Source organism: Enhydra lutris, unplaced genomic scaffold (genome assembly GCF_002288905.1).
Source record: "Enhydra lutris kenyoni isolate GAN:26980312 unplaced genomic scaffold, ASM228890v2 scaffoldscaffold2, whole genome shotgun sequence".
NCBI classification, from domain to species: domain Eukaryota; kingdom Metazoa; phylum Chordata; class Mammalia; order Carnivora; family Mustelidae; genus Enhydra; species Enhydra lutris.
In genome coordinates, this window is record NW_019154086.1 from 54,443,505 (window position 1) to 54,461,876 (window position 18,372).

General features: G+C 38.1%; 1 protein-coding gene across 2 annotated transcripts in view; it reads left to right on the forward strand.

Moving 5' to 3' along the window:
• Nucleotides 1-227: 227 nt before the first annotated feature.
• LOC111151990 (spindle and centriole associated protein 1) overlaps nt 228-18,372 on the forward strand; it is a 61,586-nt gene continuing 43,441 nt past the window's right edge. Inside the window, exons 1-4 of one of the 2 annotated variants that reach the window (XM_022510246.1) lie at nt 228-295; nt 8,617-8,715; nt 11,821-11,868; nt 16,350-16,493. In XM_022510246.1, the coding sequence (XP_022365954.1) occupies nt 8,617-8,715; nt 11,821-11,868; nt 16,350-16,493 (291 nt within the window). In that variant the 5' untranslated portion in view covers nt 228-295. Of the gene's footprint in view, nt 296-1,728; nt 1,776-8,616; nt 8,716-11,820; nt 11,869-16,349; nt 16,494-18,372 lie in introns of those variants that run through there. The other variant, XM_022510254.1, reaches the window with a different exon arrangement.

Here is an 18,372-nt window from a genome sequence, read left to right on the forward strand (position 1 = left end):
GAATTCACAAGAAACTGGCTAGTGCCACACGCCTACCCTCCAAAGCCTTGCCCTGAATCTTACACAGAGCACAGGTAAGAAAGACGCACAGAAGCCTTTTCCCACAATTTCTGCCAGCCTCTGGGAGGAGCCTGCGCACTGGTCTCACCGGATATACGCCAGGGAGTGGGGGCGGGGCTCGGGTAGCCTAGGCAACATCCCGGAAGTTGTCGGCTGCGTTATCCTGTGGCGGGCAGGGCAGTTCTGGAGCCTGAAGTTTTAGTGGAGGTGGAGGAGGCCGTCGGGAAACGGAAAGGCAGGTTGCGACGAGGTGGCGGAGACCTGCAGCCTGTAGCCCCAGCGCGTCTTAGGGGCCGGTCTGCAGGACGGGGAAAACGGTGGTGGCGTCTCCCTTCTGTTCCCTAGGGCTTTAGGCGCCTGGGTGGAGGATACTTAGTACGGAAAGAGCACCGCGACTCTGTGTTTTGCGACTGTTTGTGTGTGTCAGGATGAGTGGGTGTGTTGGTGTCTAGCGCGCTCCCCTTAGGTGCACTCTGAGTGTGCGCAGCGCTTTCGGGGAGAGAACTGAAGGTGGGGGGTACCCTATTGTAGCTATCAAGGAATTTGCAGTGTAGCGGGAGACAGAATACCCAGGGTACCGGGGGACAGGGAGTGTCATTTCAGTCGACTGGATGGTCAGGAAAGAGTTTATCAGGAGGAGCCGCCGGAATGAGTTTTGAGGAGTGAGTGGAGTTAACCGCGTGGAGAAGGGAGCCAAAGTCTGAAGGGGTTCCCCGCAGAGCAGAAAGGATGGGTGGAACAACTTGTGAGGGGGAGTTATATGTGTGGGAGGTTGAGAGGAGCAAAGACTGGAAGGGAAGGTCAGCCCTGCCACAAGGAGGGCAGAGGGTCCTAGTGCGTAGCTGAGTTGGAGTCCTCTCTGCAGGGACGAGCTATTAAAATCTTTTGGGGAAGAAAGTAAAGGGCTGAGAGTTATACTCTGTCCTGATATGGGATAAAGGATTGATTGCAGGGACAGTTTTTGGAAAGAGGTCCTGTTTCCCTTTGGTCAGTTTTCCACCAGCCAGAGTGGATTTGCTAAATCTCATCATAACTCTCCTTCCCTAAAATCCTCCAGTGGCTTCTGTGGCTTCTTTTAGGATAGTGTTCAAATTGCTGTAGCTTAGAAGGCCATGATATGTCCTCTGCCTTTCTTTTTTAACCTCTTTCTAGCCCCTCACCTTTTCAAATTTGTTGATCAAACTGAACTTCTCAAACCCTTTGTAAATGCTTTTTCTCCCACCAGGAACATTCTTTCCCCCACTTCTAGCTTTATTCATACTTTAACTCTCAGCTTAAACATTTTGGGAGCAATTACAGGGATGTAGTGGTCTTTTTGTATTGTGTAGAGTAAGTTAGGTATTCACATGACACTGAATTTACTTCTTTTTATTGTAATTACTCATTTTAATTGTGGTCTTCTGATAAACCCTAAGCTCTGTGAAGGTGCAGACTATTTTACTTTCTTGTATTTTGTGCCTGGCTCTTGGCAGATGTTTTCAAAATATTTGTTGAAATAATGGATAACGAAGTAGCATATGAGTGAAGGAGTTCAGTTAGGAGAAAGAGCTTGGATGAAAACATTCCTAGTAGAGATGAAGAGGGGACAGATGAGAGAGATATTTCAGGGAAAGAATGAATAGATTACGGTATCTGATTCGCTAAGAGACAGGAAGGAATAGAAGATGATGCTAACTAAGGTTTTAAACTGGAGCAACCAGAAGGATGGTAATTGTGTAAGTTCAGACATGTACTGAGCATGCCAATTGTATATCAAGAACTAGAGGTTGGTGGGGAGGGGCATGGATGATAAGCTATATTTTGACTATATTGTATGTGAGATATTTGGGAGATACACACAGAAGGCAGTTGGAAATGAGCATTTGGTATGTTGGGGAATAATGTGGATCCTTGATTTGGGGCTCATTTTAACAGTGTGTTTATGTGCCCAGTGCACTTGTAGCTTTGTTCAAGGGTATGAGTAAGGTCACTGAGGGAAGATGTGAACACCTTTCTTACTTTCTAGTAAGAAAGTAAAAGTAAGAAAGCTCTCCATGAGAGCTTGTACCATATTAGACCTGTTTACTCCTTTATCTCCAATGCCAGTCAGTGTCTGGCATATGATAGCTTATAAAAAACAATTATTGGATGAAGAGAGAGGGTGTCCAATGTAATGATAAGAGGGTTGAGATAGAACTGCGTGAAGTTTTTGATTATGTGGTATCTGAGGGGGGGCCAACAGAGCCTGCAATGAAAAGGGGAGATGAATAGGAGAGAAACTGAGAGAAAAAGTGTCATGGAAACCAAGGGAGGGGAGGGCTTCCAGGAGTGGGAGTCTTTAGCGTTGGAAAAGGCTTGAGAAGAGGTAAGAAGGCACCAACCATGTACAGTTAGGAAAGTATTAATATTTTAGATTTTCTCCAGACAGGCCTAGATTTTCTGGGCTATGCTGATTTTGTACTCCTTAGTACTAAAAACCATCAGAATATCTCAATAGTCTCACATTTCAGCATATGAACTACAGCTCCCCTACGATATCTGATATCTGTAAATGACTCAAAGTCTCTTTGTTAGACCACAAAGTCTGATCCTGGGTTAAGAAAAATATGCCCACTTGTATTGGTGATGTTCAAGGGAACACTTTTCAGTGCAAGGGTTGTTCCTACATTACAGCTTAGTTCTCCCTTTGTGATCTTAGCACACACAGGCTGGAATTGAGAGTTGGCTAGCGTATTAGTCTCTTATACTGTATAACAAACGATCACAAACCTAGTGACTTAAAACAATACTCATTATCTCACAGTTTCTGTGAGGCAGGAATTTGGACATGGTTTAGCTCGGTAGGGTGCTTAGGGTCTCACAAAGTTATGATTAATGTGTTGGTGGTCTGCGTTCTCATCTAGAACCCAGCTTGGGAGAAGTCTGCTTCCAGGCTCACCTCACTTAGGTTATTGGCAGAATTCATTTCCCTGTGGCTGTATGCCTTAGGAGTCTTTTTATTGACTTTTCTGCTCGGGGCTGCCCACAGTTGTCAGAGTTCTCCGCCATATGGCAGTCACAAGTGGCAGTCGGCTTCTTCAAAACCAGCTGGAGAGACTCTCTTGCTCTACTTTCCTAAGACAGAGACTTGTGTGACATAATGTAATCACAGGAATGACATCTCCTCACATTTGCCTTGTTTTATTGGATAAAACAAATCACAGCGGGAAAAAACCTTGAGTAAGTCATAGATCCTGTCCAGACTCAAGGGTAAGGGATCATACGATGGCATTATTCATTGCAGGTTGTCTTAAGAGTAACCACAGCCAGCTTTGCTAGCCTAAATTGAAGTTTAAAAAAAAAAAAAAAAAGAAAACGAGAACAGTAGTAGACTATTGTAGTCCATTCAGACTTCCATAACAAAATACCGGAGACTAGGTAGCTTATAAATGAGAAATTTTTTTCTCACAGTTCTGGAGACTGTGAAGTCCAGGATCAAGTCTCCAACATGGTCATGTTCTGGTAAGGGCCCTCTTCCTGGTTCATAGCCACCACATGGTGTGTCCTCACATGGTGAATGGGGTTAGGGATCTGTGGAGCCCCCCCCCCCCTTTTTTTAAATTTATTTGACAGAGAGAGATCACAAGTAGATGGAGAGGCAGGCAGAGAGAGAGAGAGAGAGAGAGAGGGAAGCAGGCTCCCTGCTGAGCAAAGAGCCCCATGTGGGGACTCAATCCCAGGACCCTGAGATCATGACCTGAGCCGAAGGCAGCGGCTTAACCCACTGAGCCACCCAGGTGCCCCTGTGGAGCCCCTTTTATGACAGCGCTAGTCCTATTTATGAGGGCTCTGCCTCCCAAAGGCCCCACTTCCCAAAGGCCCTACCTCCTAATGCCGTCACTTTTGGGGCTTAGGATTCAACATGAATTTTGGGGGAACACATTCAGACCATAGCATCTACCTTCATTTCATTGCAGTTTTTGTCAGTGAATATGGTTTTTTTTGGGATGTTACATTTTCTTATGCTAAAATTGAGACCTGTTCACATTGCCACAAATAATACTCAGGCATTTGTTCAGTTGTTTGTATTAAATTTCCACATCTCTTTGCTCAAGAAAAGTTCTGTTTGGATAATTATATTTATCATCAGAAGCCACCATTAGTGTACAAATGGCTATGATTTAAAAAATACTGCTTTTCCTAAATTTCTGATACTGTTATATTGAGGGCCTCACCAATGAAAGAAGTATATGGGCCTTTTTTGACTGCTCATAAGCTTTTGCATCTGTCAGACTCATGGTTGGTTTTTCAGAATTGAGGCTGAGGTTTTTCAGAATTTCAGAATTGAGGCTGAGGTTTTTCAAAATTTTAGCTTCTGAATAAGTATAGTATTTTAAATAATCTAACTTGAAATGAATTATTTTAAGAGGAAAATGGATTCATTGTAGAAAATCTGGAAAATCTAGAACCAACCAGAGATAACTCAGTATTAGTGCCATTTTCTAGGAAGTACATTACATTTAGTGAGACCTGTGTTTTTGTTTTTTTCCCAAAAAGGTGATTTTATTAAAGCATGGGGACAGAGCTCGTGGGCAAAAAAAGCTGCTGCTGAGTCAGACCTGATTTTGAATGTCACCTCCCACCTGCCCATTATTATTTGTGTGACTTTGAGCAATAATAATGTGCTTAATCTTTCTAAGTCCCATTTTTCTCATTTGAGAAAGGACTAATAGTTGACACCATTAACACCAGTTAATGACACCATCGTCATTAATCCTAATTAGAACTTAGTATGTTCTAGATAGGGGTTTTCAGCAACTTACATATTTAATTAGTTCCATTTTACGATTTCTGGCAAAGTTGGGATGTGAACCCAGACAGTCTGGTTTCAGTCTGTATTCTTAACCGCTGTATTGTCTCTCGAGACAGAATGTGTCTCATAGGGTTGTGGGATTAAATGTGAAATGCTTAGCATAAATAAATGCTTATTAATAGTGTATGTATATTAACATCATTGAGAATATACTATACTTGAAGTTCTATATTCTACTTTTTACACTTAATTTTATGTTTTGTTGTGTCATTAAACATTTTTCTTAATACAATTTTAATGGGTATATAATTCATCCAACAGATTTAGTGACATTTTATTATTCTCCTTTATTTCTGCAGAGTAAATTGAAGAGTAGGTTAGAGAGTAAAATACATTAGAAACTATTTCTGAACAACTGTTATATTTTCCATATCTTTTTAATAACAGCTTTATTAAGATATAACTTATATACCATGAAATTTACCCCTTAGAAGTCTGTAGTTCAGAGCTTTTAAATAAATTTACAGAGTTGTGCATTGATTGACTGACTCATTTTAGAACATTTTCATCACCTCAAAAAGAAACCCCGTTCCCATTAGCATCCATTCCCTCCTCCTTTCAGACCCTGCCAACTGCTTGTCTCTTTTTTGTCTCTATGGATTTGCCTATCCTGGACATTTTGTGTAAATAGAATCATACAATATATGGCCTTTGGTGTCTGGCTTCTTAACCATAATATTCTCAAGGTTCCTATGCTATGTTATAGCATATATCAGTACTTCATTCCTTATATTGCTAAGTAATATTCCATTGTATGGATGCACCATATTTTATTTATCCATTCAGCAGCTGGTAGACATTTGGGATTTTTCCGCTTTTTGTCTATTAAGAATATAATGTTGCTATGAACATTCATGTGCAAGTTTTGTATTGGCATAAGTTTTGAATTCTTGGACATATACCTAGGACTAGAATTGTGGTAACTGTTTAACTTTTCCAGAAGCTACTGAACTGTTTTCCAAAGTGGCCATGCTATTTTGCATTCCCACTAACAATACAAGAGTATCGTTTCTCTGCATTCTCACCAACTCTTGTTATTTCCACCCTTTTGTTTATAATCATTCTAGTGGGTATGAGGTGGTATGTCATTGTGGTTTTGATTTGCATTTCTCTAATAATGACTAATGATGCTGATCATTTTTTCATGCGCTTATTGCCCAATTTTAGTATCTTCTTTGGAGAACTGTTTATTCAGCTCCCTTAGCCATTTAAAAATTGCAATATTTGTGTTTTTCTTGGTGAGTTTTAAGTTTCTTTTATATATCCTGGATCCAAGTTTTTTATCAGATGGGATTTGCAAATATTTTCTCCCATTCTGTTGGTTGTCAAGTCATTTTCTTGATGGTATTTTTTGAAGCACAAAAGTTTTAAATTTTGATGGAGTCTATTTTTTCCTTTGGTTTCTTGTGCTTTTAGTGTTATATCTGAGAAACCACTGCTTCATGAAGATTTATGCTTCTATTTTCTACTGTGAGTTTTATGCTTTTAGCTCTTAAAATGAAATTGGTGATTTATTTTTAGTTAATTTTTATGTATGTTGTGAGGTAAAGGTCTTAATTCATTCTTTTTCATATGGATCTCCTGTTGTCCCAGCACCATTTATTGAAAAGACTATCCTTTCCCTATTGAATTGTTTCTTGGCACCTCTGTTGAAAATAAACTGACCATACACATGATGAGCACTGGGTGTTATACACAACTGATAAATTATTGAACACTACATCTGAAACTAATGATGTATTATGTATTGGCTAATTGAATTTAAATAAAGAATTAAAAAAAAAAGAGAAACTGACCATAAATGTAAGGGTTTGTGTTGGATTTTTAAAATTTATTTATTTATTTATTTAAAAAGATTTTATTTATTTGACAGACAGATATCACAAGTAAGCAGAGAGGCAGGCAGAGAGAGAGAGAGGGAAGCAGGCTCCCTGCTGAACAGAGAGCCCGATGCAGGACTCTATCCCAGTACCCTGAGATCATGACCTGAGCCGAAGGCAGCGGCTTAACCCACTGAGCCACCCAGGTGCCCCTGTGTTGGATTTTTAGTTCTATCCTATTCCATATCTTTTATTTATTTATTTGTTTATTTTTTAAATTATTAATTTATGTATTTGAGAGAGAGAGTACATGTAGGGGAAAGGGACAGTAGGAAAGGGAGAAGCAGGCTCCCCACTGAGCACCCTGACAGGGTCCTTGATCCTAGGACCCTGAGATCATGTCCGAAGCTGAAGGCAGATGGTTAACTGACGGAGCCACCCAGGTGCTCTGTTTGTTTATTAAAAAAAAAAAAAAAGAAAAAAAAGATATTCCTATTTATTTGAGAGTGCACACACATGAGTGGGGGGAGGGGCAGAAGGTGAGAATCTTCAAGAAGATTCCCCGCTGAGCATGTGGCGTCTTAACACAAGGCTCCACCTCTTGACCTGAGATCCTGACCTGAGTGGGAAACCAAGATTTGGTTGCCCAGCCCAACTGAGCCCCCAGGCTCTCCCTCTATTCCCTATCTTTTAAAATGGTATTTATGGTTCTGCCACTTCCTGTGTGACCTTCACGGTTAGTTAAATTCTTTGTCCCTTAGCTTTCTCATCTGTAAAATGAGTAATAAATAGTAAATACTTAATGGGCTTACTGTTAGGATTAAAGGAAATACTGTGTGGAAGAACTTACTTAGAACAGTACCTTAATTCTGTTAGCTAATGCAGTCATTACCACCTCCACTGTCCTCATTACCATCACCATAAGACAATTAAATGTTATTCTCTAATTCAAATGTGACTTATCGCTTTTGCTGGATTGTAAACCCCGAAAATAGATGACATGTTTGAAGAGTCAATGTGATTGATGAGACAAAGCAAAGAGGACTAAGGAGAACCTCTTGAAAATCCTTGCATTTGGATTTTTTTATTACTTAATCATTTTTTAAAAGTGTGCTTAAGGAAGATCCTACTGTCCTTGTTTTAGGATAATTTGGAAAAAAGGGGGTCCGCTGGAAAGTTCTGTAACTATTTAGGTGTGTAATGAAATTTTGGAATGGGAGTCATATATATGTGTTGCTTGTTAAAAGTCACATACATGTTTTGTAAAATCCTAGTGTACAGGAACTATGAGTCTTATTCTAGTTTTGGGTAATATTTAGTCCAGTGTCCTTAGCATTGCTGTTTTAAGAGTGCCAAGCAAATGTTGGCAACTTCCAAATGCCAGTTTAGTATCGGCAGTCACCCTCCCTTAGTACTGTGTGGGAATATACTAGAATGATATAACTTGTTTGTTCTCTAAAATTTAGCCCCTTTTATTTTAGGTAAACACATATATATCTATGGTAGTGATTTTAAGTAATAGGATGCTCAACAAAGAACTCCAACTCTTGGCCTTTTTCCTTTTGCTTTCAGACTGTTAGCCTGTTACTGACATTTTCTCTGTTAATTGTGAAGTTTGTAACTGATGACAAGCTTATACCTGCTGTCGTAGCTCTGATCTTTATCATAATTTGTATTCCTGGAGTTCTTTATTAAGCAAATAGATATAAGCTATTAACTTGAAACCTGTTTTATCATAGTTATCAGTATAGCTTTCTAATTGTGAAGTGAAAGAACCAAGTATTTTGGAAGACTATTCCTTTCATTATGCTTAAATTTTTCCTAGATGTCTTTGTCTCCATCCAGAGATACTTAATTACCACTTTTTCTTGTATTTTAAAAATTTGATATGGTTATTACTTCTAGATGTCACTTGTCAGAGTGAACCGTTATGGTCCTCGGGGAGGAGGAAGGAAAGTGCTGAAGGTGAAGAAGAAGAAAACGTCTGTGAAGCAAGAATGGGATGTAAGTCTAGATGGGTTAATAAACCTGTAAGATTGCTCTGGGGGAATAGATGTGATGATGTGGCCCTGGTCACTCGAGACAATGCTCTGAACGGGATAGGGTGGAATGGATTTCTGGGCGAGTCATATCCCAGGTCTCGGAAGGACACAAGTCAAGGTCGTAACCTATACCTCTTTTGAAGAGGAAATCTTAAGAAGCTGGGGAGTATATTTTTAAGAAGTCCCACTTTTTAAACTTTGAGAACTTACTGCTTTAAGGCAACTGGAGCTACTCTGTGAAATCTGAATTTTAAGATTTGCCCATAGCAACCAGTGATATCATAATCATATGAGTGACATTTTGGGTTGAGAAAGCGGGTGGTTCTTGTTCTCTTACTCCTTGAATTGTTTGTTTTTTACCTCCAGAAGCTGGTCAGTTTCAGTACAAAGATACAGGACAAGTCTTAAGTACCTGGGACATATGACTCCCAGCTTCCACTCTGATTACTGTTCAGTATTATCAAGGGCATCTTTATTTTTCACAGCATGGTACTTTAGTTTGAACTGTGACACTTCAGGTGCCTTTTCTTTCTGTTGTGGAGAGCAGCTAGTCAGGGACTACTTGGGATCTCAGGGATTCTTTTGGACTTGGAAACTTCTGAGCAAACTGACAGCCTTTTTGAAGGGGCTCAGGGGGACTTACCTATGTTTATATTGCTTTGTTGTCCTCTGATTGGCTATAAAATATTATAAGGGTGTGATTCTAAGGCAATGAAACTGATTAAAAGGAAAAAAATGCATTTGATAACTTAGAAGTTATCCACTTCAGAGTGGTTACTGTGGGAGTTTAGTATTTATTCTGATTTGCTGCTATTGCTCAAAACATAATCAAAACCCACCATTTGAAATTGCATTTTCCTCATTTGCTTTTCATTATCTCCAGTGCTGGAAAAGTCCGTTTTTTGTAGACAAACTTGGAAGTAGTTTTAAGTCATTTGGAGTAAATGGTAAATGAAGGAGGAGAGATCAAACTGGATAATACTGTTTTGATAAAAATAGTGAGATGGTTTTTGAAATGGCATGTAAATTATATTTAAAGGCAATTTCAGAAGAAAATCATTTTAAGCAGTAGTACTTTTTTTTTTTTTAAAGATTTTTATTTATTTATTTGACAGACAGAGATCACAATAGGCAGAGAGGCAGGCAGAGAGGAGGAAGCAGGCTCCCTGCTGAGCAGAGAGCCTGATGCAGGGCTCGATCCCAGGACCCTGGGATCATGACCTGAGCTGAAGGCAGAGGCTTTAACCCACTGAGCCACCCAGGCGCCCCAAGCAGTAGTACTATTAATGACATTATATTTTCTCCCATGAGAACTAAGTCCAGGCATATCCCCTATATACTTGAATTTTATTATATTAAAAATCTCAAGATCTTATGGTTATATCTTGTGCTTTTCTAAATTAATATGAAAGCAGTAACAGTTTTAGTATAGAAAACTCTTGAGCTAAATATAAACTATGGCCAAAAAGTTAAGTCTTTGAATATGTCAGAAGCTATTTCACCAGATCCAATTCTCTTATATCTGTTGGTTGTAGAACTAACTTGTTTTATTTCCAGTCTTACTGAATCTAACAAAATGACTGAAGTCACTTTCGAGAAGCCAAATCGTAGGGCAGTTACTTCAAGCTGTTGTAGGTTATGCATTGCACAATCCCAGTGGTAGCTCCTGGAGTTGTGGGGTGTGGTAGACCTGCCCTATTGGCTTAGTGCCTTTTTACATAAGTGACTGTTCTCACATTTTATGAAATTATACAGTGCCCTCAAACTTTATCCCTTATTATGTATGATACATTCTATGCTCAAGTTGTTTGCATGCACACAAATTTAACCTCTCTATAGTGATCACAGTTTATCTTTTAGGAATCTTTAGAGGTACCTCATTCCTTGGAATGCAGTTTGAAAACTAGTTAAACTTACTCATTTTGAATTATATAACTACCCTGTTTTATTCATTGTATTAATATAATATATACCTGCTTGGTAAATTTAGTGCTTATTTTCTGTAAGATACCTAAAAATAGCCTGTTATGTTTTAATAAGACAACTAAAAAGAATCCATATTAATATTTAAATTGAGAATACTGGTTCCTGGACAGGAAGTCGTTTTCATCCCAGGACTTTGAATCTGTTTCAACCTTTAAAATCTAGGATGTACTCATACCTAACCACATATAAGTGAACAATGTAAGTTCATAGGTGTGACTTAACTCTCTGAAGAATGTGAACAAATATGGTAAGAATTTTGAATAATAAAACTAACATTTTAGGGCGCCTGGGTGGCTCAGTTGGTTAAGCGACTGCCTTCAGCTCAGGTCATGATCCTGGAGTCCCGCATCAGGCTCCCAGCTCCATGGGGTGTCTGCTTCTCCCTCTGACCTTCTCCTCGCTCATGCTCTCTCTCACTGTCTCTCTCTCTCTCTCTCTCAAATAAATAAATAAAATATTTAAAAAAAAACAACTAACATTTTATTTTAATTTAAATAAGCACATTTGTTTTATATATTATGTAAAAATAGAAATATTTCATTTCAATTTTAAATAGCAATTTTATCTTGCTAGAATGTGATGATCAAACAAATCTCTTAACTCTTCAAAGAAAGGTTTCTTGGAGGTTAGCATGCTTAGTTAAGTCCATAATCTTTTAACTGAGGCCCGTTTGGCATGAGGGAGAAAAAAGGTACACCAGGCTTAAGCTAACAAAAAAAGGCCTTTGAGGGGTCTCTGGCTGGCTGAGTCAGTAGACCGTGCAACTCTTGATCTCAGAGTCATATGAGTTTGAGCCACATGTTGGGTATAGAGATTACTTAAAAAAAAAAAAAAAAAACTTTAAAAAATTTAAAAAAGAAGGCTTCTAAAAAAAAAAAGGAAAATGAATGTAAAATAAATTAAAATTGATTTTAAATGTTTTTTAACCCAGTTTAAAGAAAATTTTTCCTGTAAGAAAATTACCCAAAGTGAACAAACACTGAAATCCTATTTAAAAAAAAAATCCAGTATATACTAATATTTTGTGAAAACCTTTTTTTTTTTTTTAAAGAAGGTTCTTTTCGTTTTTTTTTTTTTGCAGAATACTGTGAATGATCTAACAGTTCATCGGGCAACTCCTGAAGATCTGGTAAGTTTAATATCAAAAGTTAAGATTTGTTCAATGTTTTATTTGATACTTGGTTTCTGACCTTCAGAATAGAAACCAGAGGTCCTTCCTGAAAGTTGTTTAGTTATATTTAATCTTGCTTATGTCTATATGAAATTGAAAAGCATATCATCTGGACTTCCTGATTTTACGTAGGAATGTCACTTAGCATATATTAAAATTTTATGAGATAGGTTTGGTTTCAAATCACTGTTCAAATCTCTCTATTCCAGTATTGCCCTGTATAAATCTCTTGTCTTCTATCTGTACATATCTCTAGCCTTATTTACTGTTGCTTCTGTATGCAAGCATACCAGTCTAGTGAATGTGCTAATTTATTCCTTGAATATGGCATGTATATTTCCACATTTGAGCCTCAATTAAATGATTTTTTTTTTAGTTGGAACAGTTTCTCTACCTTCTCTACCTTCTTGACTACCCATCCAAATCTTAATTTGCTTCCTTGTCCTAGTTCAAGTCTTACTTTTAAAAAAGGTTTCTGCTATAGATTAAAAAAAACAACAGCTTTATTGAAATACAATTCACATACCATAAAATCCACCCTTTTAATGTGTATGATCCATTGGTTTTTAGTATATTCATATTCATATTTTCTTTTTTTTAATTTTTTTTTTAAAAGATTTTTTTATTTATTCATTTGACAGATAGAGATCACAAGTAGGCAGAGAGACAGGCAGAGAGAGAGGAGGAAGCAGGCTCCCCGCCAAGCAGAGATCCCCACGCGGGGCTCGATCCCAGGACCCTGGGATCACGACCCGAGCCGAAGGCAGAGGCTTTAACCCACTGAGCCACCCAGGCGCCCCCATATTCATATTTTCTGATTTAGAACATTTTCATCACTCCCTGAAAGAAACCCTGTATCCTTTTTTTTTTTTTTTAAAGATTTTATTTATTTATTTGACAGACAGAGAACACAAGTACGCAGAGAGGCAGGCAGAGAGAGAGAGAGAAAAGAGGAAGCAGGCTCCCTGCTGAGCAGAGAGCCTAATGCGGGGCTCTATCCCAGGACCCTGGGATCATGACCTGAGCTGAAGACAGAGGCTTTAACCCACTGAGCCACCCAGGGACCCCTTTTAAAATTATTTTTAAAAAGATTTTATGTATTTTTTAAGAGAAAGAGGGGCAGCAAAGAGACAGCATGAACACAAGCAGTGGGAGGGGCAGAGGGAGAGGCAGAAGCAGACTCCATGCTGAGCAAGCAGCTTGATGTGGGGCTTGATCCCAGGACTCGGATCATGATCTGAGCTGGAGGCGGACGCTTAACCAACTGAGCCACCCAGGCGCCCATATTCTGGTCATTTCATGTAAATGGAAGACAATGTGTGTCCTTTAGTGTCTAACATAATGTCTTCAAAGCCCATCCATGTTGTAGCATGTGTCATTACTTCATCCCTATTATTGCTGATACTGTTACATTGTATGGATATACCCGTCTGGACATTTGGATTGTTTTCACATTTTAACTATTATGAATAAGGGTGCTCCAAATGTTGGTGTACAAGTTTTGTGTGAACATATGTTCTCAGTTCTCTTGTTGTATACCTGGGAGTAGAATTGCTGGGTCATATGGTATCTCTGCAGTTAGCTTTCTGAAGAGCTGCCGAACTGTTTCTCAAAGTGGCTGCACTATTTACATTCTTACCAGCAGGCATGAGGGTTCCAATTTTTCCATATCCCTTGCCAACACATGTTATTCCGGTTTGAGTTTTCCTAAATGAGTGTAAAGTGGAATCTCATTATGTTTTTGATTTGCCCTAGGGACTAATGATGTTAAACATCCTTTTGTGTGCTTATTGGCCATTTGTATTATCTTCTTTGGAGAAATGTCTATGCAGATTCCTTAGCCAGTTAAGAATTGGATTACTTGTGTTTTTATTGTTAAGTTGTAAGAGTTCTTCACACATTCTGGATCCAAGTTCCTTATCAGATACATGATTTGTAAATATTATCCATTCATAATATCCAATATTATCCATTGGTTGTCTTTTCATTTTCTTGATGGTATTCTTTGAAGCACCAAAATTTTTAATTTTGATAAACTCCAGTTTATCTGTTTTTTCCGTCAACTGTGCTTTTTGTTTCATCTAAGAAACCATTGTCTAACCCAAGATTCACAACAATTTCTCCTGTGTTTCTTTCTAAGAGTTTTACAGTTTTAGCACTTATGTTTAGGTCTTTGATCCATTTTGAATTAATTTTTGTATATAGTGAGATAGGGGTCCAACTTCATTCTTCTCTAAACGGATAGCCTGTTGTCCATGTACCATTTGTTAAAATGACTGTCCTTTCTCCATTGAATTCCCTTGACACCCTTGCTAAAAATCAATTTTCTGTAAACATAAGGGTTTAGTTTGGACTGTCAGTTTTATTCCACTGATCTATATGTCTGTCCTATGCCACACAACATTGTCTTGATTATTATAGTTTTGTACTAATTTTGAAGTTTTTTGAAGCTGCCCAACAATTGGTATCCCCTCTAAGCTGTTCTCATACTTACTGTGTATATGAGGCATTGCGTATGTGCTGTCTAATGTATTTCATTTATCTTTATATGGACAGTTGGTCCTTAAACAATGTGGGGGTTAAGGGTGCCACCTCCTGCACAGTTAGAAATTTCTTATATAAGTTTTGACTACCCTGAAACTTAACTAATAGCCTACTGTTGACAGGAAGCCTTACCAATAACATAAGTAGCTGTTTAATACGTTTTGTATGTTATATATACATATAACATATAAAAAAGTAAGCTAGAGGAAAGAAAATGTTATTAAGATCATAAGGAAGAGAAATTACATTTACAGTACTATACTATATTTATTGAAAAAAGTTCATGTATGTGTGGATTCAAGCAGTTCAAACCCATGTCATTAAAGGGTCAAATGTATGTGCTCAGTCTCCTGGGGCAGATTGTTAATGCTTTTGAGGGATAGGGGCTATCTCTTGTATATCTTTGTGGACCTAGAAATCTTAATCCTAGTAAATAGGATAATGATGTCCTACTGACTTAAAAATTTTTTTATGAAAAATTTCAAATTTACATGAAAATGGAGATGAAAATATGAAGATCTTCTATGTACTGTTTATCCAGATGTAATAGTTATTAAAATTTTGCCATAGTTTCTTCATTTTTCATACCCTTTCCTTCCTTCACTATAGCATTTTGAAGCAAATCCCAGAGAACATGTCATTTTGTGCCAACATATTCCGTTTACATTTTTAAAAAATAGATATTTTTTCTATAACTACAATGCCATTATCCCACCTAGCAAAAGTAACAATAATTTTTTAGTGTTGTCTGATTCCAAGTCCATATTCATATCACCCCAGTTATCTCAAAAGTAGCATCTTCATTTGTTTTTTGTGTTCAGAATCCTTACACAATATTTGGTTGTTGGTCTCTTAATGGACTGATTTCTTATTTACATGGTGAAAACAAAGCAGTACATTTTATTCATCTTCATAGTTCTGAATACTAGAGTGCTTATAAAGCCAATATCTGTTCCTATTCCTTAGCCACTTCAGTGAACTCCTCTCCTGCAACTCTTAAGCTGTGGCTTGTATCTCTGCTTCAGGAATTCCACTTTTCTGGAGTTCTGCATTTCCAGTGACTCACTTCCAAATTGCAGCCATTGCAGGGCTATAAAAATACTACATTGTTAGTTTTTGGTAGTGACGTGAGTATTATGAAATGGGTGTGTCTTTGCCAAAGATGAGTCAGTGGACTTTGTGCCTTTTACATTGTACTCTGTGTGTGTGTATGTGTGTGTATAATTGTACAAGTACACATATATGTAACTGAAAAGTTTAACAGAACAATTCTTAACTTTCTTTTTTTTTTTTTTAAGGATTTTATTTATTTATTTGACAGAGATCACAAGTAGGCAGAGAGGCAGGCAGAGAGAGAGGAAGGGAAGCAGGCTCCCTGCTGAGCAGAGAGCCCGATGTGGGGCAGCATCCCAGGACCCTGGGATCATGACCCGAGCTGAAGGCAGAGGCTTTAACCCACTGAGCCACCCAGGCACCCCGATTCTTAACTTTCTTATGTCTGATTTACTCTTAATATTTTCTATTCTGTATTCTGTTTTATTTAAAAAAATGTTGATTTGACCCACTAATTGATTTTACCACCTGTTAAATGAATCCTGGCCTGTAGTTTGGAAAATAACATTTTATTGGATAGTTCTGTCCAATGGAAGTAGAAATTAGTATTTTTTTCATTTTGTCTTTTTGCATAGGTCTCCTAGTTCTAGATATATATTTTTTTTAAATCACTTTTGAAGATTTAGAAGACTGAAAATTTTGGTTGTGAATATGTATAAATACACACATGTTGGACCAGAAAAATTTTTTTAAAAGTTGAATTAGATTAGGTGGTTCCACCATCTGAATAGGCAGCTTCTTTGTTCCTGAAGCATTCTTTTATATTTTTTTCTTTTGTACAGATACGTCGTCATGAAATACACAAATCAAAGAACAGAGCATTAGTACACTGGGAACTCCAAGAAAAAGCTTTGAAGAGAAAATGGAAGAAGCAGAAACCAGAAATTTCTAATCTTGAGAGAAGGAGATTGTCTATAATGAAGGAGGTAATGCTAAACTGCATTATCTTTAGAGTTAGAGAAGAAAATGATAAATAGGTTTCTCTCTTTCCTCCCAAATTTGATTCACATTGGAAGGACTTCAGTAAATGACTGTGTCCTTATGTAATGATTTACACATGGACTCTGGAAAGAGCAGTGGAGTAATGATTAGCGTCTAGTTCGGAGGTTTGAATTCCTGCATGGAAAGTTACTGTTTATGTGACTTGCCTGATTGTACTGTTATGAGATTTCAGTGGTATATACTAACAAACTGACTAGTACATTCTTCGGCACATAATTAGTTCCTTATATACATATATAAACTGCTATAATTATTTTTCTCAGTTCACACACAGTGCTATTAGATTAATTACTTTGCAAAAAAAAAAATGTGTGCTTGTCCAACAAGTTAGTTAGTAAGCCACTTGTCCTTGGCTAAATCTTTTGCAAGATGTAAGGTATTTGGATAAGTAATCAGATGTGTAGGAATAAATAATATGGCAAATAAGAGGAAGCTACAGCAAAAAAACCTTTGATTTGGGATGAAGTCATTGAAAAAGAAATATACCTTGTAGTGGCGCTTCTTGTTCATTGTTGAAGCTTATGGCACTTGGCTGTTCTGGGTGACCTTTCACTGCAGCTTTAAGTTGCTCTGTCTTTTGAAGAATTCATTAGGCTTGTTAGTGAAAGGTAAAGGTTTCAGTCTTAATGTATTGTCAGGAAGACTTCCGTCTCCCAAATAAATGTTTACATGGACTTGTAAAAACAGTAGATTGAGAGAATATGGTTCTTTACAGATAAGTATCCATTGATAATCTTGGACAAAGTATGTGGATTTGAATATTATGTAGGTTCTCAGTGACCAGGAGAAAAGGCAGCCCTTTTGAGGTGACTCTGGGCTTTTGTGTCCCATCTCTAGTGGCTCCTGCTCTTGTCCTGAACTGCTCATGTCCTGAAGGAATAGATATGGTAGAAGGAGGGACTGAAGGAAGAGTGGTGGGAGAGGATGAGTGAAGTCTCTCATATGTCCCTCTAGTCTCATGCCTCAGGCCCTGGTGTCATGGTTCTCAACGCTGACTGCACATTAGATCAGTCAGTGTTGAGATCTTCCATTAAAAAAATCATAGTATCTAGGGGCACTTGGGTGGCTCAGTGGTTTAAGCCTCTGCCTTCAGCTCAGGTCATGATCTCAGGGTCCTGGGATCGAGCCCCATATCTGGCTCTCTGCTCAGCAGGGAGCCTGCTTCCCTTTCTCTCTCTCTGCCTGCTTCTCTGCCTACTTGTGATCTCTCTCTCTGAAATAAATAAATAAAATCTTAAAAAAAATAAATTAAAAAATCATAGTATCTGGACTCAGATATATCCGTGTTCAGCTAATCTGATTTAGTGGACCTGTAATGTGGCCCTACTTAGGTATTTTTTTAGACAGTTGTTATGTAATTTTAATTCATTGCCAGGGTTGAGAACCTCTGCAGTTAGTGAGATCAAGTATTTCCATTTAACAGTATATTTTGGAGGTTATCCCATGTCAGTATTTAGAAATATCCCTTTTCTTTTTAATGGCCAGGTAATATATAGATGTACCAAAATTTATTTATCCAGTACTTTATTTGTGAAAACTTAGAAAGTGTATTGGACTATAGTTTATTTATTTTTTTAAAGATTATTTATTTATTTATTTGACAGACAGAGATCACAAATAGGCAGAGAGGCAGGCAGAGAGAGGAAGGGAAGCAGGCTCCCTGCTGAGCAGAGAGCCTGATGCGGGGCTCGATACCAGACCCTGGGATCATGATCTGAGCCGACACTGGGATCATGACCTGAGCCGAAGGCAGAGGCTTTAACCCACTGAGCCACCCAGGCGCCCCATGGACTATAGTTTAGA